Genomic DNA, 24550 nt, shown 5'->3' on the forward strand with positions numbered 1-24550 from the left:
CATATTTTAGTTATGATGTTTTAGTCTTGAGCTTGACGGTAAGCTTTTACTTTTTTTACACAGAGTCACGCGTCTTATACAGTCGTGATTCGCTGGTTGGGCATTTTTTAACTGGACCGCTTTTTAGTTGGACCTCCGCTAGTTGGACCATTGTCAAACTAAAAAGCATCTGAATGTCAAAATCTTATGTCAAATTCGCTTTGACAATCAATCTGACAATTATTAGAGATGTGAATAGATGCAATTACACTACTAACGTCTCCTTTGGAGAGTTTTTGACATCCGTCAGTCGGTCCAACTAACGAATCAAATTCGTTAGTTGGACAGAGGTGTGGCCCAACCAGCGAATCACGACTGTAGTTTTTTTTAATTATTTCACGGACATGAATTGTAGCTAGGTAATGTATTTTTGGTGCTCAGCACAGTTTCATTTAATTTCGAAAATTACACTGAATCTTAACAAAAGAATGACAGGGTTACAGGTCCTAGAGTTTCCTTGTATCTAATGCTCGCGCCTATGAGACTGGTTGCTAGCAGTTGTACACAATAGCTCACATAGAAATTTCAAAACCAAATAGTTGAGTGAATAGTCCATAAATAATAGTCCGAGTTCCTTGAAATTGTTTACGTAAGTATATTAAGATTATGTGAAAGATTTATTTCACATTAGTGACGCGGTGGCGCTCAGGTCTACACAAAAGTACAATGTAAGATACAATTCTACTATGTAGGATACACGGAAGACAAAACAAAATTTTCAGCCAATTCAATATTCTTCTATTAAAAACATAATGTTTATTCTTCAAAAAACGTCAATGAATAGTGGAGAAGGGGCCCTGGTCAGCCGAACGACGCTACTTAGTCGCGATGCTCCCACAAGAGCGCTGGACGGCACTGACGTCCATCTTCCGGATACAATTCCGGATCCTAGCGGTCAACTGCTTCGTATCGTGCCCACCAATTATTTTTGTACACTAGGGCACTGAGGGACCGAAAATTTTTTTGGGGCAATCTTTCGGCACGTACGGTATCTTTTTCTGCTCAACATACTCCAGCGTCTTCTTGGCGTATTGGGAAGACGCCTTGTCCATCCAGAAGACGTACTTCTCATCAGCATGATGCTCCTTTAAGAACGGCAGAAGAATTTTCTCAAGACTCTCCTCCTGGTACACTTGCTGATTGATGGCCAAATCGCTCTGTCCGATATGGCGATATACAGAATAACATTTTTTTGCAAATTTATGCTTAAGCTTATATTTTACTTCGGGTGGTCTGGCCGACTTGTCGTTGGAATAGTAGCTGTCATTTCCTGGAATGTGGGTCCTCGAGAGCGGAAAGTAACTTTCGTCGTCCAGCACGAACGACGTCCCGCGGCAGTTCTTCGTCATCTACCGGCACTGCGATTTCACGATCGCTATCTGCTCGTCCGTGTACTCGGGAGAGCGAGTCTTCTTCAGCCAGATGATGTCCTCCATCTTGAGGGTGTGGTGGATGAAGGTATGGGAGCAGTGATATTTTCGGCCGGCGTCACACAAACTCGTTCCGTCTGTGTTGTCGAACAGCTTTTTCAACGCTTCCTGCTTCTTATTCGCCATTATCTTCGCCGGACGGCCGCTATCGGCCTTCCGCTCCACGCTCAGGGATGCCAGGATCCGGTAAACTGTACTCATGGGCACGTTTTCGTCTCGAAAGTGGTCTACCGTAAACTTTTTTCCACGATGACCATGCGTTTCGTAAAACCGTACAACACGCTCACGGTGTGCTTGCTGTTTCGATGCCATTTTCGATTGAACTGACAGCACCCGAGCGAAAAGAAACATGCCACTCATTTCTAGCAGTGGCGTAGTAAGAAAATTTTTCGGGGGGGGGGGATATGAATTTTTTTTTGTATATATATGAAAAAATGTTGAAAAACATTGTGAGCAGGAAAAAATGTTCAAAAACCAACAACTCAGGGAACAGGTTTGGGTAGTCAAGGTAGGAAAGCTGGCTGTTGGTATAGAATAAATGCTCTTCCCCTACGAGGACAATCTGGGCGGCAAACTTCAGACTGTCTAATTTACTGAGCCCTTCAGTTCCATTGTGCCATTCAGTACCACTTCCTCGTTGAGCTTCCGACTGGTTCTCGAACTACTCGGTCTAGTCCCCGACGATAGATCTAGCCTACTCCGACGAAAAGTTCCCCGGCGAGAGAAGTTCGAGTCAACCAGCCAGGTGCTACGGTCAGTTCGGCGATTCCGGTAGAGTGGGGCTTCCGGTTTGCTGGTGGTGTATCGTCGCGGTCTAAGCGGTCTCGTTCTCGGCGGTGAATCTGACTGTAAGCTAAAGGAGAGGTCCAAGAAATTCTCCCGATACCGATTCTTATTTGGTTTCAATACCACAAATTCTTGAGCCCTTTGACTCCGTAACCGGGGCCATTTAGCACCGCAACTCCTTTAAGCCATTTAGTTCTCTTCTTGGGCCATTTAGCACTACTTCCCTGATGGTCCATTCAGTTCTCGACTTGTTCGCGAACAACTCGGTCTAGTCCCCGACGATGGACCTGACCTACTCCGACAGAGAATTCCCCGACGAGAGAAGTTCTCCCGAGATCGAGCTAATCAGCTAGGTGCCTAGGTCAGTTCGGCGATTCTGGTGAAGCAGGGTATCCGATGCACTGGTGCGCCGATGACCCGCGACTAGCGGTGTCTCGTCGCTGTCTACTCAGTCTAGTCCCCAGCGGTGAATCTAGCTAACGGAGAGTTCCCTGGCGAAAAAAGTTTTCCCAATATGGATTCTTCTTTGGTTTTCGCTATTTTTCTATCGGAACAACCGGTGGGGTGCCGTAGTCGGTCTGGCGAATCTGCATGGAGCGTGACGTCCGGGTCGCTGGCGTTTCGACGACTCATACTTGCTGCTCTGTTGCAGTCTAAACGGCTAGTCTTCGGCGGTGGATCTAGCTTGTACCTCCGGAGAGTTCCCTGGCGGCGATTGCTCTCCCGAAACCGTTGTTCGATGTCCCTTCCGCTGTAAGATGGTCATGATCTACAACAGCGGTTCTCAACCTTTTCATACCACGGACCCCTTAGATATCACACTGGGTTGCTGCGGACTCCCACAGATAAACATCAATTTTGTATGCTATCAATATGTTATTTTCAATTTGTTAGGAAACAAGATTTGAAATTTCAATATGCACTCGGAAAATATATTTTTCTTCGCGGATTCCCAGCAATGACTTCGCGGCCCCCTGGGGACCCCAGGTTGAGAATCACTGATCTACATCATATCTCTGTTTACTGCGTTCCACGTCTCTTCGTCGCTTGTCATTCTGTAGGCTACATTATCCGGGTTGATGTCCGGTTCTCTCATTTTAAGTAGCTCCCTGCACGTCACTTCAAACCTCGGACATTCAAAGACTCTCCTCGGACATTCAAATACTTGAAACCTCGGACATTCAAAGACGCTCCAGGCACAGTGTTGACGTTGCGTACCCACACCGATGAAGATACTCCTTAAGCAGACGTGGCTCGGTAGAAGCTGTTTCAGGTTGAAGGTCATCTCTCCGTGCATTCTATTGACCCACGTCGACAGGTTTGGATGAGCCAGTAGGACTTTTCTCCGTATTATCCCATTCCTACTGCTGCGTCACCATCGAATCGATTCTCATCATCTTCCTCACGTTTCTGACGTTTCATTGATTGTAGCACTTGATATCCTCCGTCAGGGTAATGCAGATGGGGATCATCTCGGCATCACGGCATACTGCCTCCGGTACGCAATCGCAACTCGTACGACCAGTAGTCGAAGCGTCCTGTTCAGCTTTTCGCGGTTTCACTTGGTTTTCAGCGCCGCACCCCAAGCAGTATCGATGACGAAACAATAGATAAAGACCCGACATTTCGCATGTGAAATCAACATGGTTGTTTAAGCTCAATCAGTCGTCGATTATCACTCCCAATTGCTTCAGTGCACGCTTCGATGCAATCACATGCCCTTCGATGGTGATCTGTATCTGCTGAACCCCTTTGCAGTTGCTGTCCAGCAACAACGTCTTGTGGTGAGCTATTTGCAGCTTGACCCGTTTATCCAGCTCTCGATTGCATCTATTGTCTCCGTCACCGACACCTCCATTTCTTCAAGTGTCTCACCATTATTGACACATCGTCCACGAAACCAACGATTTTCACTTTCCTGGGCAGCCGCAGTGTTAAGACCCTACACTGATAGAATATATTCGTAAATCTCTAGGAATTAATTTCGTACAAACAACTTTCATAAAATATACGAATTTTTCGCACATATGATGAATCGTTCGTAGTTCTATCGAAACACTTTTATTTTTTATTACGAGTTTTTCGTGAAAACCACGAAATGACTTTCGTTAGCTTATTACGAAACAGCTTCATTCAGCAAACGAGTCGTTCGCTGTTATATACGAATATCTTTATAATATTTACGAGCACCATTCGTCAAACCGTCCACGTCAAAAGAGCAATATGGAGCCATTGTTGCTATTCGTCAGATAATTGTTGTTGTCTGACTATTTAGTAGTCGTATCCGTGTCCGCCGGTTGCAGGAAGCACAAAACATCGATCCTAAAAGATCGACTGAAAACAATAAGAGGCCAATAAATACGAAAACTTTTCTAAGATAAACGAAAAGATTTCGTGCGACCAACGAAATCGTTCGTAATATACACAAACGTTTATTAAAATAAACAAAACAATTCATTTCATTCACGAAAAATAATGTCGTTATCAACGATAACATTCGTGCAGTGTACATTAAATGTGTAAAATTTACGAAAGCTTTCGTTCACCATACGGCCATTCTTGTTCATGAAATGAACGAAACTTACTATTTACAATACACGAAAATACTTCGTTGCAGAAAACGACGAATGAATTCGTGCATTGCATGATTTATTATATTCACGAATTTATATTATCAGTGCATCTTACATTCCATTCCAATGTGTTTGACAGAGAATGAAGCCCTGAGTAACGCGCGCTGCGACTCGCATTGTCTCGCTGCGGCATTGGTCTATTCGAGGCTGGATGGCCCGGTGACTTCCCTGACTTTGGCAGCAACATCAGTTTCTGCACCTTCCTCATTTCGGGGATTACTATCGTCTAAAGACCTCAGCAGTAGCATCCTGAAAATGCCTGGCGAGAGAAGTTCTCCCGAGATCGAGCTTTCCGCGCCACGGTTGCTATTCCATCCGGACCGGGGGTTTTCTTTGATTTTAGTCACATCGACGCCTCTTTGAGCTCGTCGTTAGTCACTTGACACTCGACTGTGTTACCTCCTTCTTCGCCGTACGGTGTCGGTGACCAGGTAGTTGAATCGTGATTCGGGAAAAGACCCTCAACGATTATCTTTAGCTTACCCGGGCATATTTCAGCTGGTGTCGACGCACCCTCGTCTTCGTTATGACGACTCAGTACGCGTCCCCCAGGGACTTGCGTTTATTTCTCAGTACAGCTACTTATGGCAATTGGCTTGCTAAGCTTGATCTCCTGTTTTAAAGAGTCCCTACCTTCTAGATAAGTCGCTTGCGCTCCTCTCTCACTCTCCGATCTTGCGCTCTGAGCCCGCCTTCTGGCTCTAAGACAAGCAGCGTATAGCGTACTGAGTTACTCATTTAACCAGTAAGCTGCATGCCGTCTACTACATGGCCCTAGTTTTCGTGACATTGTAACGTCACAAGCCGTCACAATCCTTCTTGTTAGCCGTCAGCCGTATCAACGTACTTGATTCCGTTGTTCGCCGAAGTAACTCAACAAAGAGGTTTTCGTTAAAGGCTTTCGTCTTCCACTTTAGCTTGCCGCCCGTCCTTCTTCGTGCTGCAGCAGGGTTCCATTGGCCGATGCGGTGGCGAATCGCCTGGTGGCCTCTATGGGGATACTTCTCTCACACTCTCCAGTCCATGTTCGCCGTCAGTCAAGGACTACAGAATGTGGCGAAATTTCTGTCGGTACCGATATCAGTTTCGTGAACCATTAAGCTCCTAGCTCCTCGCTTCGCCGCGATCTACTCGTTATAGTCCTCAGCGGTTCAGCTAGCCTCCACAACGTGCCGACAGGTAGGTGTCGAGTCAGCAGCCAATTTTCACTACAAGGAAATATTTTCACAAGATAACTTTTGCAAATGAAACTTTGAGAATTTTATTTAAAATATTAGGCATATTTTTGTTTAACATATTTAATTTTTTCAAATTTCTCCAAAATATTTCGGAGAGGGGGGGTTTTGTCCCCAACCCCCCCCCCCGCTACTGCGCCACTGATTTCTAGGGAGCCCAGACAGAAATTCTCTTGGAGAGAAGACAATTTTCGCTCTTCACTATAATTACGGAAAGGTTTTGAAATTAGTCTCATTTTTTATTGAACACCCGTTAGTTGAAGTACAATGACTGGAATATATTAGTAGTATTTCCAACACCAACACCAAAAACCAGTATGAATAGTTTGAAAAAGGCTCCAATATCTGTGTCCTGGCCATCAACTACTTGAAGAATTATAGAAATATGTGCATGTAAAAATGGCAAACTTCAATATGAATGATGAATTGCGCTAAAACCCCACCTTCTCGCATTCTGACTATGTTGGACACCTCACATGGTGGCGGCGACTAGCTGAACTGGGGCTGGTACTGTCATTAGGATGTGCGCTGGGCTGGGACGGGACTAGCGGATACGAAAAAAACAGTTTAAAATTTTGTGGGCAAAATGAGAGGCGAGACGAATCAGAAATCAAAGAAAAAGAAAACATCTATCCGCGAGTCCCGTCCCAGGATGCAAGATGTGAGAAATCTGCTGGAACCTGTCAAAGTAAAAGCAGGTAGTCGGCTCCGATCCGCTCGGGTTTCACCTTGATAACAGCTGTTTGTTTTGCTGTGAGCAGGTTTCTCGCATCTCGCATAGCAACACCAGTATCAGCCCCAGCTCAGTTTTTCGCTGCCACTGTGTTAGGTAGTCAAGGACATGTTTAAATCCCGAGATTTATTCACATTAGAAAAAAAATACAAAAAAAAATGTATGACTTACGGCATAGAGCATGTTTTTAAAACTAGAAATTGATAAATAGAAACTCATGGGCCGAAGGTCCAACGGTTTTGCTTCCCTTCCGAAGGAAGGCTTAACCACAGATTTTTTCAACTCAGAAAAATCTCAACGATCTCGGCTGGGATTGGAACTCGGACCAACTGGGGTGAGTGACGGTCACGCATACCACTCAACCACCGGCACCGTCTGAAGAGTGCTACTTCAAAATTTAAATCATTTATTGTGCGTTTTTCGGGATAAAAATTACCTAAAGGATGTTAAATTAGACATTGGAGCCTACTTTTACATTTGATCTTTGAGTATCATTTTTTTCTGCCATGTCTTACTATACGTACAGATGCACAAATTCTCCTTCAAAAACCGATACACTAATTTCACTCTAGTTTGAGTTTACTCCCAAGAGAACGTGCGAAGGCCGTGAACAACATCAGTTAGGCCACGAGCACCCACCGCCCCCGTCATATCGCGGGTAAGAGACTAATAAGCGTGCCATGTGTGCTCGTTCCAGGTTCATTGCACTACATATTTCTAGCAAATCACGTATTTATCGGCAGCGTTGTTGATATCATTTAATTTACTAATGTTCAAGTCTTGGTGGAGGGTACGGCACACCGGCTGGAGTTTCAATCAATGGGTATAATTTTTTTTATGAATTGTTTAGAGCTGCATGACCGTACCAATGGCTATAAACATAATTCTCAATTCGTTGTTTACAAATTTTCGCTTCCGCTTATACTGTGCAGCAATTGGTCGGTGTTAAGTCGGACCGGACTAAGTCGCAAAACACCAAAAAATAAGTTAATGATAGCACTGGATAAAGAATTTCTTCAGCTGCAATTCACTTTTACCAATTTGAAATATGAAATAATAACAAGAATTAAGGCAAAAATTATATTTTCCAATTATAATGTACAGGATGCTGCGATTCAAACTTTAAACAAGTTTTTCTCAAAATCACTACATTGCCACTTAGCCCGGTCTGACCTAACACCGACGAATTGCCGTGTCATCGAAATCAAACAGTTGTGGATTTTTTTTCAATAAGTTTGATTATTGAAATGTCGAGATTTGATGTCATCTCGATATAAAATATTAGTGGAAGAATCCAGTACTATTCGACATACCACCTCATAGGGTTTGATGCTGTGAGCAACTTTGCCGAAAATACTGACCTCTCTAAATGTCTGCAAATTGAGATACAGCAGATCAAAAATGACATGGCCATTAGCACCGTCTAATGGTAGTATTCTGAAATATTCTCTGTCCACGGTTTTGATTTCCTAAGTTTAAGACACAGACTTTCTAAAAAATCTGGATCTTGAGATACAGTAAGCTAACATGCTCACTAGCGCTACCTAGCGGCAGAATTTTATCTCAAACAATTTCGTCTTTAACGGACGAGCTCTTTATCTCCTGAACAAGTTTTCTGAAGAGAGTGTTTCTCATGATCGGGATCGCGAGATAATTTGAACTGACCCAAGTTACCAATAAGCTTTATAATGTTTGCTTGATATCTACATATAGGGTAAAGGGCCTTTTTTCACCATACTAAGCAAGGTGCCTCACTATTTGGTTAATTTCTCGGTCTAAAATCAATGGAATGCGTAAAAATTGACAGCAACAGCTTTGATTCGTTGTTAAGAACCAATATAATAACACAAACGCGCTGAAAATAGTGAAATTCTCGTGTTTGAGCGCAATGAAAACTCGAATCGAATGCCCCTATTGTTGCGCTACCATTTGACTCAATGCGTTGGACAAGGATGGCAGACACCAACGGCTTCAAATGGGTAGGGTGATAATAGAAACATGACGCAAATGGGCTCATCACCCTAGTGCAGTTTTTCTGATATAATGTTGATATGATGCCAGAAAAGGTGAAATATTCTGCTATTACTGCGCAGAGATTGACAGCCGGTTTTTGTCTTACTAAATACTATTATATAGCACTAATATACAAATATTCGAATTGAATGCCTGATATTGGCACTACTGATGCTATTAGGAAGCTGGTTATACAACGATATGTTATGTTTCCTTTTCGGCATGATGAACAAAAAGGAAAATATTAAAATACTGTTGAGAACCATACTTGACTCCCTAAATTGTACTGAAGTTCCTTAACGGAATTTCGTTCGCACACAATATGAATATTGTTTTATGAAAATTACCTTTAGCAAGTCTCGAACAGAGGTACCTTACTTCTTCGTCTTCGTGCGCTGCTTTTGTTTCCTAGGTTAAATTGCATCTCTTCGAGTGCAATGAAATATGCCAAATATAATTTTTAAGAAGACTTTATTAAGGAATAAATCCACAGTTTTACAATAGCATTACATCGGCTTTATATTTGCTCTATAATGGCACTAGCATGTTCGCATGATATCCGCTTTATATATGTACCCAGAGCAATAGTGCTAGATTCCGGCTGTGTCTGTATGCATTGTAAATGCTGCAATGGAGTTTCAATGCACCATTAGTGCAAATTGTTGCAATTGAGGCACAGACTAACATACATAACACTATGAGGGAATTCCTTCAAAAAACATCGATCCGACAATTTTCCCAAAACACTAGCTCCACCTTTTATTCACAGTCCCAAACACTAACTGGTGGGTTACCCCTCAGGTTTGGGAACAATTTTTCATTAGTGGTCTATCCCCCATATGCTTGTTCATATGTCAGTGGCGCCATAATTTCAAATGTGGCCACAGTCCCAGCTATAAATATATTTAAAATGACCGTTAAAGCGGGCGAAGCTTTGTTTTTGAGTGTTATGTCTGTTAGTCTGTGCTTGAGGTGTGTCGAAGTAGAAAAATGTTATCTGAACAATACACAATGATTTGGTATTGATAAATATCACTGCAACAAAAAGATAATGGAAAACCCCCAAAGTTTTGTATAAAGTCTAACTGTGCGCGAGGGTTCCAGGATTAAGAAGACTCCCTAACCATAGCAAGAACGGCACCTTTTACCAAAAGATATTGATACATAGCCAAATGCGTCATGTTGTTTGAATATATTCTTTAGAACAATTTAAATCGCACGTAATCAAAACAAACAAAATGGAAATGTGAAATGTATTTGCTGTTGAAATGTCCAAGATAAGAATTGTTCAACATTGTTTAATAGTTCTTTTCTGTGTAGATCAGTGAGTGGTTACAGTACTGGGTTATGGAATGAAATACCCTGAATTATCACAGTATAACAGATAAATGCACTGAATTAAAATTGGTCGGTCGCCGAAACTGATGGAGAAGTTTAATTTTGGTGGGTGCAGAAACTATACAATCTGAAGACCACAATGCCATGTGAGTTTTGTTCGCAGTTGTCTAGGTTGTGTTGTCCATCGCTGTAAAATCGGAAATAGTAGTTGAAGCGTTTGTAGTACTGGTCATTTCTGAGGTAGTGCTTGTTGTTGTACCTGCTGCAGTTGTCGTTTTTTCGACAGTAGCTATTGTTGCGGCTGTATTCCTCGTAAGGTTGGTGGCAGAGCAAGTCGCACTTGCTGTTGTCGACGTTGGTTCAGTAGTGGTTAATGTCGTTTCTGCAGTGATTGCTGTTGAATCTGTAGCAATAGCTCGACTTGCGACTGCAGTCGTTTTCGGGTTATCATTAGGTGAAGTCTAGCCTTCTGTGGTAGACGTTGTTTCGGCAGTAGTTGATGTCGTTTCCGCTGTAGTCGACGTTGTTTCGGCAGTAGTTGATGTCGTTTCCGCTGTAGTCGTCGTTGCATCGGTTGTAGTCGATGTCGTTTCCGCTGTAGTCGTCGTTGCATCGGTTGTAGTCGATGTCGTTTCCGCTGTAGTCGTTGTTGTGTCTGCAGTAGTTGACGTTGTTTCGGCTGTCGTTGATGTCGTGTCTGCTGTCGTCGTCGTTGTGCCTGCTGTAGTCGACGTAGCGTCTGCTGTAGTGGACGTTGTTTCGGCAGTAGTTGATGTCGTTTCCGCTGTAGTTGACGTTGCATCGGTTGTAGTCGGTGTCGTTTCCGCTGTAGTAGATGTTGTGTCTGCGGTAGTTGACGTTGTTTCGGCAGTCGTTGATGTTGTTTCCGCTGTAGTTGACGTTGCATCGGTTGTAGTCGGTGTCGTTTCCGCTGTAGTAGATGTTGTGTCTGCGGTAGTTGACGTTGTTTCGGCAGTCGTTGATGTCGTGTCTACTGTAGTCACCGTTGTTTCGGCCGTAGTTGAGGTTGTTTCCGCTGCAGTCGTCGTTGTATCAGCTGTAGTCGATGTTGTTTCAGCAGTAGTTGAGGTCGTTTCCGCTGTAGTGGTCGTTGTGCCTGCCGTAGTCGACGTTGTTTCGGCAGTTGTTGAAGTCGTTTCTGCTGTAGTTGATGTTGTGTCTGCTGTAGTCGACGTTGTTTCGGCAGTAGTTGTGGTCGCTTCGGCTGTAGTCGACGTTGTTTCGGCAGTCGTTGAAGTCGTTTCTGCTGTAGTCGATGTTGTGTCTGCTGTCGTCGACGTTGTTTCGGCAGTCGTTGATGTCGTTTCTGCAGTAGTCGACGTTGTATCGGCAGTCGTTGAAGTTGTTTCTGCTGTAGTTGACGTTGTTTCGGCAGTAGTTGATGTCGTTTCCGCTGTAGTCGACGTTGTCTCGGCAGTAGTAGATGTAGTTTCCGCTGTAGTCGACGTTGTTTCGGCAGTAGTTGAAGTCGTTTCCGATGTAGTCGATGTTGTGTCTGCTGTCGTCGACGTTGTTTCGGCAGTCGTTGATGTCGTTTCTGCAGTAGTCGACGTTGTTTCGGCAGTCGTTGAAGTTGTTTCTGCTGTAGTCGACGTTGTTTCGGCAGTCGTTGAAGTCGTTTCTGCTGTAGTCGATGTTGTGTCTGCAGTAGTCAACGTTGTTTCGGCAGTAGTCGATGTCGTTTCTGCTGTTGTCGACGTTGTCTCGGCAGTAGTAGATGTAGTTTCCGCTGTAGTCGACGTTGTTTCGGCAGTAGTTGAAGTCGTTTCCGATGTAGTCGACGTTGTTTCGGCAGTAGTTGAAGTAGTTTCCGATGTAGTCGACGTGGTTTCGGCAGTCGTCGAAGTTGTTTCTGCTGTAGTTGACGTTGTTTCGGCAGTAGTTGATGTCGTTTCCGCTGTAGTCGACGTTGTACCTGCAGTAGTCGACGTTGTTTCGGCAGTAGTTGAAGTCGTTTCCGATGTAGTCGACGTGGTTTCGGCAGTAGTTGAAGTTGTTTCCGATGTAGTCGACGTGGTTCCTGCAGTAGTTGAAGTCGTTTCCGGTGTAGTCGACGTTGTTTCGGCAGTAGTTGAAGTTGTTTCCGATGTAGTCGACGTGGTTTCGGCAGTCGTTGAAGTTGTTTCTGCTGTAGTTGACGTTGTTTCGGCAGTAGTTGATGTCGTTTCCGCTGTAGTCGACGTTGTACCTGCAGTAGTCGACGTTGTTTCGGCAGTAGTTGAAGTCGTTTCCGGTGTAGTCGACGTTGTTTCGGCAGTAGTTGAAGTTGTTTCCGATGTAGTCGACGTGGTTTCGGCGGTTGTTGATGTCGTTTCCGCTGTAGTGGACGTTGTTTCAGCAGTAGTTGAGGTTGTTCCCGCTGTGGTCGTCGTTGTGTCTGCAGTAGTCGACGTTGTTCCGGCAGTAGTTGATGTCGTTTCCGCTGTTGTCGACGTTGTTCCGGCAGTAGTTGATGTCGTTTCTCCTGTAGTCGTTGTTGTGCCTGCTGTTGTCGACGTTGTAGCAGCAGTGGTCGATGTCGTTTCCCCTGCAGTTGTCGTTGTGTCGCCTGTTGTCGATGTTGTCTCGGCAGTAGTCGTTGTCGCTCCTGTAGTGGAAGTCGAACCACCTGTAGTCGACGTTGTCCCAGCAGTGGTTGATGTCGTTTCTCCTGTAGTCGTTGTTGTACCTGCTGTTGTCGACGTTGTCCCAGCAGTAGTCGATGTCGTTTCCCCTGCAGTTGTCGTTGTTTCGCCTGTTGTCGATGTTGTCTCGGCAGTAGTCGTTGTCGCTCCTGTAGTGGAAGTCGAACCACCTGTAGTCGAAGTTGTCCCAGCAGTGGTTGATGTCGTTTCTGCTGTTGTCGTTGTTGTGTCTGCTGCAGTCGTTGTTGTCTCAGCAGTAGTCGTGGTTGCGACTGTTGTGGTCGATGTGGTCGCCGCAGTTGTCGTGGTAGCAGCTGTTGTGGTTGTTGATCGACGCGCACGACGGCTAGCTCTGCGATTGGCCCTTGCCGTTGCTCTCGAAGCACGACGTGAGGCACGCCAGGCTCGTATCGCCTGACAGAGTGAATTTTGTCGACGTACACGGATGTGCACTTGAGGAGTTGTTGTTTGAGTGGAGCTCTCTGTTTCAAGAGCGTAGCTCAAGCTGTTGGTATTATTCGTTGTTCGCTGCAAACAGTCGAGGCCTGAAGGATACAGATAATTAGAATTCACTTAATCAAGTTAGTTTTCTAGCGATGGGCAGAATTTTCGGTACCTAACGAAAGTTTTCATTGAATTGGAATCTAAAGCTCAAAAGGTCCTTTCTGCTTCAATTTCCGCTTGACTGAGATGTGAACGGAACGTAAAGTAACAATACAGAATGAGCGATTGGAATTCAGTGGAAGTCAACAACTAAAATGTTAGTTCTTAGTTCCGTATTTTCAAATCAGTAGGCGGTACAATGAGTGAAATCAACCATCTCTTTGCAGAATTATATCCGTACAATGCTCTCATAGTATGTAAAAATTTAGCTTTGAAATAAGCTGACACAGAGATTGACACAGAGCCTCAAGTTGTGGAGAAAGATAGTAATAGCATTGAGTTTTTTCACAAATCATAAGACTGAAAGAAGTTTGCTTTTGACTAATCCAGAGCTTCATGCCGCAAAGTGAACGACAATCAGCAGCTCTAGATTTAGTGTGTATTGTTTCAAGAACAAAGCAACCATTGTCTTTATTTTTGTTGTCATGAGTGAAGTTAACGAAAAAGCGCTGCTTCGACCCAATACCGCGGTCATCAACTTAAAATGTTGTGCTTTTCTACCAAGTGGATCTTTGTTTTTCTGTGTAATTTCGTATATTTGAAACCTATCCCTTCACTATACCTCTCATATCTAGGTAAACATCTCGAAATCATTTATAGAACGTTCCTCTTGGGCCGCTTCACTATGGTTCCTTTTTAGGTAAAGGTTCTAAATACGCATTTTCGTCTTTACTTTTCGCTTTTTTCTTTCATAGCCAAGTTTGCATTTTAAGGCTGTGAACCATTTGTTGAAATTTTTAACTTTTAGTTAAAATCTGACACTTCGAAAGTTATTTTTAAAATAACCCTACTCTGGAGCATGGTTAAAATTAGCAGAGCGATAGTTAAATTTGACAGCTCGATGGTTAAAATTTTGCCCATGATGCAGAATAAAAAAGTGGAAACATTTTCTGTACCTATTCGAGGTTGTCAATATTTCTCAATATAAAATTAAGGGATAAAGATGGAAACGATAACGTGTTATGTTAAGATTTGTTTGGGTTATTTCATAATGTGAATGTTTACTTTTTGAGGCTATGACTGTCATACTTAATGTAATAAGAAAAAAACTAATTTTAAAATATCGACAAATGTTCACACCTCTACCAACTTGTGGTAATCGCAGCTGTCAATTCTAAATAATTATCCACATGTCAACTTTTGAAATGGTTCGCTCTCTCGGTTAAATTTTTCCATTCAAGCAAAAATAACTTTCGAGCTGTCAAATTTTAACTAAAGGTTAAAAAAATCGCCAAATGGTTCACAGCCTAAATCAGACCTTCCCGCCTAGCTTGCTCACTAAACTTACCGGCAGTAATGTTGCACGTGCAGATGCACTTATTCTGTACCTCCGAAAAGGCTCCCCCACATCCGCAGTCCGCGCAGCTCGTTGTGCAATTAGCATTTCGAGAACGATTTTCCACCGAAAAACTACGCTCCAGTTTGGAATCTTCGACGTGTGTTTGCACTCGGGAGTAGATGCCGAAGACGATGACCGTGGCCAACACTAGTGCGGCCACAATTCCGCACCGTCCTCTCATGGTTTCGCGCAGGTAACTAATAAGGGCGTTCTGTTTGATCGCATAACCTTGCTACGCAGATGAAAGGAACGCGTGCCCTGCCCGGTGGTTCCGCAACTACAATCACTGAACAGTTTTGAACAAATCACGTATTTATCGGCAGCGTAGGCGGTACCGCTATTTACCCTTGGGGGTCGTCTTGGGAACAGTTAATTTCATTGCACCCAGTGACATGCTGACCGTTTTCAACTCAATATTGATTAATCTTTTATTTTAATTTCGTAGTGAATACATCGATGCATCGGCTTCGGCTAGTCAGATAGTGCTGGTGTGATGAATTATTTCCACCATTGTCACACGTAACGACCGGGATTGCTCTCAGGTAAATGAACTTCATTGCTGTGTACTGGTTTGTTTACTAAACACGGGGTGAGTAATAATTTGGTGGTTCAGCCGTGCGTAGGTAAAAGAATCCCGAATTTGCAACAAAACAGTTTGGCAGTAAGTAACGCTATGTAACACAGCTTGTTTTGCCTAAAGTACGGAAGTGAATCTGAATTCTGAACAGTATTGAATACTTTACGGTGACATCACAAATGAACTGAGTGTTCCTTTTTGACAGTTCGCTTGTACTGTTTACATGGACTTCTTTATACGGTTTGCTTCTAGCGAATCAAGTCGTCCACACATTTTTCTAAGTCCATATAAACAGTACAGTCGAACTGTCAAGAAAAGTTAGGTTAACTGTTTCAGTAAAGAACCTAATAGTTTTCTGAAAAGAAAATTAAAAGTGCTATTGCACTTTCTGACGGTTAACGATTTCTTTAGGATTTTCCCATGACAAATATACAAATAGTTCCAGATTTTTCCAAACACACGTCCCAGTTCTCATGATAATTCGAAAGAATATTTATTTCTGAGTTCAACGAAATTTCGATCATAAAATCGGTAAAAAATGGCGGACTTATTCAGTTTTTACCAAATTAGGAATTGTCTTTCATGACTCTTAAGGGGCTTTTGTTGCATTATTACTATGATCAGCTTTGACCACAGCGGTTATTTCGAAAGTCAATGCATGAGAATTCGTAATTAAAAAAAAAAAAAAAACAATTCTTTCTAGAACTATTTAAAAATCGAAAATCGGCTGAAAATGACAATGTAGGTAACATGGCTATTTGGACCGCTTTCGGAAGTCAAAAGAAAACATGATCTGAAAAAATACGGTTTGTCTACGTAATTTGCATAATTTTATAGGCTAGTATGTACGGCTGTACTTAGCGCAATTGTCAAAAAGTCTCACAAATGGCCATTTTTAGCTATTTTTGAAATTGCCACTGAGTGGGTTTCACGAGTTACGACTCACGTTCGTACCTAACCACTAAAACACTCTTTACTTTTTTACGTCCTTTTTCCCCACGGAACTACATCAAGGTATTACTTCGCCGGGGAGTTCGTTGTGCTTTCGTCGCACCTCTTTCTTCTGCTCTATCTCGGAGCCTCACTTGGTTCATGGAATGACTCGATCTATGAGCTTTGATTTAACTCTCGAATCTTCTCTTGCTTCCTGTCTCACTCTATTACGTCGCCGTTTAGCTATCGTCTTCGTGAGCCGTTTAGGTGCTGATTCCTTGAGCCATTTAGCTCATGTTTCCGTGAGTCATTTAGCTCCCAGCCCCATCACGGTCTACTTGGATAGTCCCCAATGGTGAACTTACTCTACTCCGACAGATAGTTCCCCGCCGGAGGAATTTCCTCCGACACCGTTAATCGCTTTTTTGAGTCATTTAGCTCTCAGTTTTATTGAGATCAACTCGGATACTATCTTACTCCGATTAAGAGTTACCCGGCAACGGGATTATTCTTGCTACTGGTGTTTGTTTCATGAGCCAATTTTCGCCGCGATTCTGTCGGGTAGACCACGGCAGCGATTCTACCTTACCGGGAATACCCCGGCGATAAGCGACTCCAGATACCTACGTTAGTTTCTGTGAGCCATTTAGCTCCCCGCTTCGTCTACTCGGTCTAATCCACGGCGGTGGACCTAGCCCACTCAACGGGTCAGCTAGTAGGTGCTGAGGTCCATCCAGCGATTCCAAGTGGAGCGTAGCTTCTGGTTCACTGGCACCCCAACGACCCACTGCTAGCTATTCGACGCGGTCTACTCGGTCCAATCCCCTGCGGTGGATCTAGCCTACTCACGAGCTACCCAGTAGGGTGTCGAGGTCGCTCCGGCGATTCCGGTGAAGCCTACCGTCCGGTTCACTGTTTCCCGATGACCCCAACCCGGTGCTACGTTGCGTACTACTCAACTGGTCCCCGGCGGGGTACACCATCGGAGAGTTGTCCGGCGGCAGAATTTCTCCCGAGACCTGATTTGGAACAACTGTACCGCGTAAACGATACACGTAAGTTCTACGAGAAGCTGAATAATTCGCGCAAAGGCTACGTTCCGCAAGCCGAAATGTGCAGGGACTTAGACGGCAACCTTCTTACGAACGAGTGTGAGGTGATTGAGAGGTGGAAGCAGTACTATGACGAGCACCTCAACGGTGAAGCAGCAGAGCACGAAGGCGGTATGGCAACGGATCTTGGAGCACGCGCAGAAGACGATAGGCTGCCGGCCCCTAATCTCCAAGAAGTCAATGAGGAGATAGGTCGGCTGAAAAAGCTGCCGATGTAGATCAATTACCCAGCGAGTTATTAACATACGTTAGTGAAACACTGGCTAGAGCGCTGCACTGGGCAATCGCCAAAATTTGGGAGGAGGAGGCTCTTCCGGAGGAGTGGATGGAGGGTGTCGTTTGCCCAATCTACAAAAAGGGTGACAAGTTGGATTGCTGCAACTGCCGCGCGATCACATTACTTAGCGCAGCTTACAAGGTCCTCTCCCAAATTCTTTGCCGTCGATAGTCACCCTTTGCAAGGGAGTTCGTGGGTCACTACCAAGCGGGATTCATGGGTTTCCACGCCACCACGGACCAAATATTCGCGATTCGGCAGGTTCTACAGAAGTGGCGCGAATACAACGTGCCCACACATCATTTATTCATCGATTTCAAATCGGCGTATGACTAACACGATTAGTCAATGCGACGATGGATCGGGTGATGTGTGTTGTTCGAGTATCAGGGACACTCTCGAGTGTTTTTTTAATCTCGAAGGGGTTTACGGCAAGGTGATGGTCTATCGTGTGCCTGCTGTTCAACGTTGCGTTAGAAGGTGTAATAAGGAGAGCGGTGATAGACACTAGTTGCACGATATTCAGGAAGTCCGTCCAGCAACTTGGCTTCGCCGACGACATTGCACGGAACTTTGAGGCGATGTCGGAAACGTACATCAGGCTGAAAGCTGAAGGCAGCAGGATTGATCTTGACATCAACGTTTCGAAGACAAAATACATGAGAGGAAGAGGTTCTAGAGACGACAATGTGGACCTCCAATCCAGAATTCGGATTGACGGTGACGAAATCGAGATGGTCGACGAATTCGTGTATTTGGCCTCACTGGTAATAGCCGACAATGATACCAGCAGAGAAATTCAGAGACGGGAAATCGTCCCTACTTTGGACTCCGGAGGACGCTCCGGTCGAACAAAATTCGAAGTTGATTATTTACAAGACGCTGATTAGACCGGTGGTCCTCTGCGGTCACGAGACCTGGACTCGCTCGTGGAGTTCTCGAACGAAAGATGTTGCGTACCATCTATGGTGGCGTGCAGATGGAAGACGGAACGTGGCGCAGGCGAATGAACTATCAGTTGCATCAGCTGCTAGAAGAACCACCCATCGCGCATGCCGCAAAAATAGGACGTTTGCGGTGGGCTGGACACGTCGTAAGAATGTCGAATGACGACCCGGTGAAGATGGTTCTTGAGGGCGACCCTACGAAACAAGAAGACGGGGTACACAACGAGCACGGTGGATCGACCAGATAGAGACCTGCGGACCCTTCTAAGACTGCGAGGCTGGAGACAAGCATCAATGGAGCGAGTGGAGTGGAGGCGGCTTCTGCATACAGCAAGAGACAACAAGTCTCTTGCCTGAACGGTAAGGTAAGCGGCGGCGTTCTAGCCAATGGCGCATCCTCAGCCAGAGTGATGCATATGGGAATCATCCCAGCAATTACGCATACCACCGCTGACGATATCGTTCTGTACGCACTCGCGACACGAACAGCCTTTTGGCGAAACGTGCTTGTCAACTTCGTCCAGTTCCGCTTTAAGTTCAGCGCAGCAACCCAAACCAGTAAACCATACCTCAGTATTGAGGATGAAACACCCGGCAGGAGACGTCTCGTGCTGTCCCTTGCTCCTCCGTGATTCGGCATGATTCTTGCCAATGCGTTAGTTGTCTTCGCAGCCTTCTCACATACATAGTCGACATTGCCGTTGTAATTTAACCGATCGTCGACTAGCACACCCAGGTGTTTCAGCGCACGCATCGATGGGATGGATTGTCCCCCGACGCTGATTTCGACACGCTGGATGTTTTTACAGTTGCTGATCAGTACTAGCTCGATGAGCCAGCTGCAACTTGACGTCAGCCATTCAGGCTTCCACGAAACCTATTGTCTCTGCCGTCAACATATCCACCTCCACAAGAGTCTCGCCGGTTATCGTCAGGAGAACATCATATGCAAAGCCGACGATCTCAACTTCCCTGGGCAGTTTCAGGGTTAACACTCCGTTGTACATTATATTCCAGAGCGCTGGGCCGAGTATGGAGCCTTGAGGTACTCCCGTAGTGACCCTAATCGACCTCTGCCCCGTGTTTGTTTCGTAGACCAGTACTCGGTTCTTTTTAGAACCTTGCACAGATAGTCCGGTAGCTGTATTCTGTGCAGCGCTACAGCGATGGTCCCCCATATAGCACTGTTGAACACGTTCTTCACGTCCATTGTTACCAAGGCGCAGTAGCGATTATCTCTTCTCTTTTGCTTCAATGATTTCTCCGCGCTCACGATGACTGTGTGGATGGCGTTCACCGTCGATATCCCTTTCCGGAACCCGATAGTCCATTCACACTTTCAGCATAGGTCGTCAGCCTGTTAAGGATGACCCTTTCCTGGAGCTTACCAAGAGTATCCAGCCGGCATATTGGCCGATACGATGCTGGATCTCCTGGTGGTTTCTCTGGTTTTGGCAGCAACACCAGCTTCTGGATCTTCCATCTATCCGGGAAGTAGCCTTCGTCCAGGCATTTCTGTAGGACTATCCTGAACATGTCCGGAAACGCCAGGATCGCAGTCTTCAGTGCCACGTTGGGGATACCATCCGGTCAGGGAGCATTCTTCGTTGTCAGCCCTTTTGCCACAATAAGGAGCTCGTCGTTGGAAACTCGATTGTCACCAGCATTTCTACAATCTGCATCAACGTACGGCATAGGCGGCTGTTGGGTCGTGCTTCGGGACAAGACCCTCCACGATACTTAACAGTTTGCCAGCGCACATTTCGACTGGCGTAATTGGACCGTTGAACCTGGCCATAACGATACGGTAAGCATTGCCCCAGGGGTTAGCGTCTATTTCTCCTTGTAGCAGGTGGACTTACTTAGCACTATCTCGCGTTTAAAAGCGGCCATGGCCGCTCGGAATGTTACCGTTCACTCTTCTCCAACGGCCTCAGATCGTACTCTCTGAACGCGTCTTCTGAAAGCATGAAAGCACCTGAAGCATCGCTCTATCTGAGTGGTAACTCACGGAGCGACTCTCAACGAGCACACCGACCATCCGACTCTTATCTTGTCGGTCTCAGCCATTTTGTTGGCAATGACCGCTGGCTGCCGTTTGAGTGCCTACATACGATTTCCAAATCCGGATAGTCACCGGTACGTCCAGTTTGCACCGTTCTATCAGTGCACCCTTCAGTTCTTCTACGATTGTTTTCTCATCTAGTCTTGCATTCGACTACGGCTTGCTGCGACAGAGCTCTCACGCTCGCTTCGCTGCCCAAGAACTTAGCGTAGAACCTGCGGTAGGTCGAGCTCTTGACGGAATGATCGTTCTTCAGCTTGAAGATCATCACGCCTTTCTGAGTGCGTCTCGTTTTAACGTCGTTCTCTCCCAGCTCATTCAGCTCTGGGTCCTCTCTCACTTTCTTGAGAAGAGCGGCGTAGGACGTCGTTTCGTTCGCTTCGATGATCAGTGCATTGCCCTTGTATCTATCCCGAGAAGGTTTCCGTTTCTCTTTCTTCTCTTGCTCCTTCGTTTCTTCCTTTTGTTTCCGTTCCCTCCGCTTCGCCTTCTGGCTTCCCAAGATGCGCCAACCATGATTTTTCCCAACGTTTCTCTGGTCGGTGGAACGCTCCAGCTCGCTCTTCTGTTTTTTCGGGTCCTCTTGCTCCCCGGGCGTATGCCTTACTCTTTTCAACAAGCGAGTATTGTGGTGACTCGTCGGTGTCACCTCAGTTTCGGCCGTCGCATGTTTTGCCGCTTCCATCAGAGCTTTTTCGGCTGATTCAGCTCTCATCAAGGGCACCTTCTGCTCGCGTTCAGCAGCTATTACGGCCGATTTGATACTTGTCAGTAGCTGCTTCACCTCATTGTGTACATTGTGCTTGTCTTTCACGAACTCATAGAGCTCGTCGGCCGTTTTCCACACCTCCTTCAAGTACGACTTCCCAAGCTGTGAGCTATTCTGGGTGGTGTCGCTACCGAACACTTGATTCGGTAACCCCATCTCACTTTCCTTTCCTCATTGCTCACACTGTAACAAGCTGCTGCTGGTACTCCCTGTGGCTACCAGTGGCGTAACCGGTGATGTCTGCAGCTTACCGCTCCTTGCAAACGCAATCGCGTCCTCCTAATTTGTTGTATTGGATGTCTGCATTTTGTTGGGTCCTAGCTCCGGGTCGTTATCTATACTCGCTGTACATAGTCGCCTCTCGTTATCCCATGATGATGTATTCGAGCAGTGAGCATGCTAGGGTTGACACCTTCATGGGGAGTAGTGTTCAGAGCTGGATCGGTGTAAAATCGGGAATTTTGAAGTTTTGAACGTACCCGAAGACCTGCCAAAGTTTTGTTGGGACGGAGGTAGCCGTGCTGTTACCCAAGTAACCATAAGCATTAAGCCAGTGCACTATATTGGCTATATATTTGCACTAATGTTGCATTGAAACTCCATTACAGCATTAACAATGCAATAAAGCTCTATATTAGCATCAATGATGCACAAATTCACAGCCGAAATATACCATTATCGCTTGCTCTATATGCGTATATAAAGCTGATATAACGCGTACATGCTTCAAGGATCTTTAAAGCATGTAAGCTTTAGATGTGCATTTAGTGCCATTATAGAGCAAATAGAGAGCCGATATAATGCTATTGTAATGCTGTGAGTTTATTGGTTATGCAACTCTTCTTGAAGATTACATTCGGCATATTTCATTTCAATCGAACAGATTGCAATATTGTTACTATGTTTTAATTGCCGCAAGGTTCTACTGTATCGATTTTGTTGGCTATTTTCGGCAAATTTGAGACTAAGAGAAACGAAAGCAATGAAATTGAAAGACGGATAGGTATTCTAGAGCGAATTAGTTATAAACTTAGAACGGAAAACTAGAACTAGGCAGGCTCATATGGGCATGATCGAAAGGAAATGTGAAGAATTCTTTGCCTTATGCAGAGTAGGAGTTGGGCGTTGCACCCAAGTCTACCGCATGGTCTATGGTAGAACATAACTCATCATCATGTTTTACCGCCGACGCCGGCGGTAAAACATGATGATGAGTTATGTTCTACCATAGACCATGCGGTAGACTTGGGTGCAACGCCCAACTCCTACTCTGCATAAGGCAAAGAATTCTTCACATTTCCTTTCGATCATGCCCATATGAGCCTGCCTAGTTCTAGTTTTCCGTTCTAAGTTTATAACTAATTCGCTCTAGAATACCTATCCGTCTTTCAATTTCATTGATTTCGTTTCTCTTAGTCTCAAATTTGCCGAAAATAGCCAACAAAATCGATACAGATTGCAATATTGTTCAGGTAGCAAACGCAGCGCACTTACCGTGAAGGACGATGCAAGGTACCTCAGTTCGAGACTTACTAAAAGTACTTTTCGTAAAACATTCAAATCATGTGGGAACGAAAACCCATTAAGGATATTCATTACAATGCATTAGAAAAGAGTCAATTACGGTTTTAAACAGAACATTTTATTTTAAAATTCATCCTTTTTGCTCATCATTTCGAAAGGAAACATAAGAAATGGTTTTAAATCCAATGACAGCCAACTGAAGCTTTCTAATAGCATGAGTAGTGCCAATATTAGGCTTTCATATTTGACATTTGTACGCTGGTGCTATATAATAGCATTAGTGCTGCAAAAACGAGCTGTCAATCTCTGCATAGTAATAGCACTACATTTCGCCTATTCTGGCATAATACCAGCATTATATAAGTATTTAGGGCTTCACGGCTCTTCAAGACTGACCTATATGTGGATCTAAAGCAGATATTAGGCTACGTTATAATACTTATTGGTTACATGGGTAGCCCACTCTCTTCCTTACTCAAGTAGTACAACAGAAAGCCTGTCAGCCCAAAGTCACCGTCCAATTCGTCCTCCGCGTCCTATCCGTTGAAAACCGCTATGGCCAATATGCCATAATCAGGATGCTACTGGCCTCGATCCTGATGTGTCGGTTGGTGCTCTGGTTGGGCTAGAATGGTTTTATTGCTAAGATCTTAGGTTATTGGAATCTTAGGATCTTAGCAGAAGCGGCCCTACCTTGCTTCGTCGGTGCTGCTTTCGGAGTTATGGCTTTTTTAGAGGTTTGGCAGACCCAATCCAAACCCCACCATACCCTAGCAAGACTACCCAATCCGGCTCAAACTTGGTGCAGACACTCCAAGTAGGACTACAAATCGACTCAGAGGAAACCTTGGGCTGGAGGTATAAAATATTGCACTTTCATAAAAATTACTTCGTTTGGATAAACTTCTGGACTTAGTCTTCATCATTCTGCCGTAAATTAGACCTTTGGCAGTCCTTTTTGCCAACATCTGTGCAGTATCCTGAGCTGGTGTTCTAATTTTCTTTCTTCGACGACGAAACCCATCTTGATGTCGTGCTACCACCGTAGCACCTATCGAATTTCACATTCATCATTTTGGGTGATAAAAATCTTGGCTTTGAGTCCTCAGCTGAAATATCCTTGCTGGCTGCTGGACAAATTTATCGGCGAACACAAACTTGAATTTGCTGGGAAGCATACTCCGTGCTGTGGCCGGATAAAACTATTGCGAAGAAACCTTCCTGAAATTCATCACGACATTGGTGTTGTTGTCCATGGGAAGGTGTTATTTATACTTCGACAGAACCCAGTTGTACAACTGGGGTGTGTGTTCTGGCCACTAGGCTCTTCATTATCGACCTGTCTGTTTGCTTGCAAGGAACGGAATGAAAGTCAGATAGACAGACTTACCATACACATCGTCAAGTTTGTACCTATGTACAAAAATTCGTGCACGCGTTCAACCTCAAACATGCTTCGTGCACAGGTTCGTCTCGAACATCGAACTCAAGC

The 24550-nt window shown here is 44.8% G+C and overlaps 1 protein-coding gene across 1 annotated transcript; it reads left to right on the forward strand.

Annotated features, from left to right (window-relative positions):
- The first annotated feature begins 10346 nt into the window (after positions 1 to 10346).
- LOC131688196 (uncharacterized) lies at positions 10347 to 13270 on the forward strand. Its single transcript, XM_058972367.1, has 2 exons — positions 10347 to 10353; positions 10725 to 13270. The coding sequence occupies exons 1-2, from the start codon at positions 10347 to 10349 to the stop codon at positions 13268 to 13270; spliced, it is 2553 nt and encodes an 850-aa protein (XP_058828350.1).
- Positions 13271 to 24550: the final 11280 nt, after the last annotated feature.

This window comes from Topomyia yanbarensis, chromosome 3, assembly GCF_030247195.1.
Source record: "Topomyia yanbarensis strain Yona2022 chromosome 3, ASM3024719v1, whole genome shotgun sequence".
NCBI classification, from domain to species: domain Eukaryota; kingdom Metazoa; phylum Arthropoda; class Insecta; order Diptera; family Culicidae; genus Topomyia; species Topomyia yanbarensis.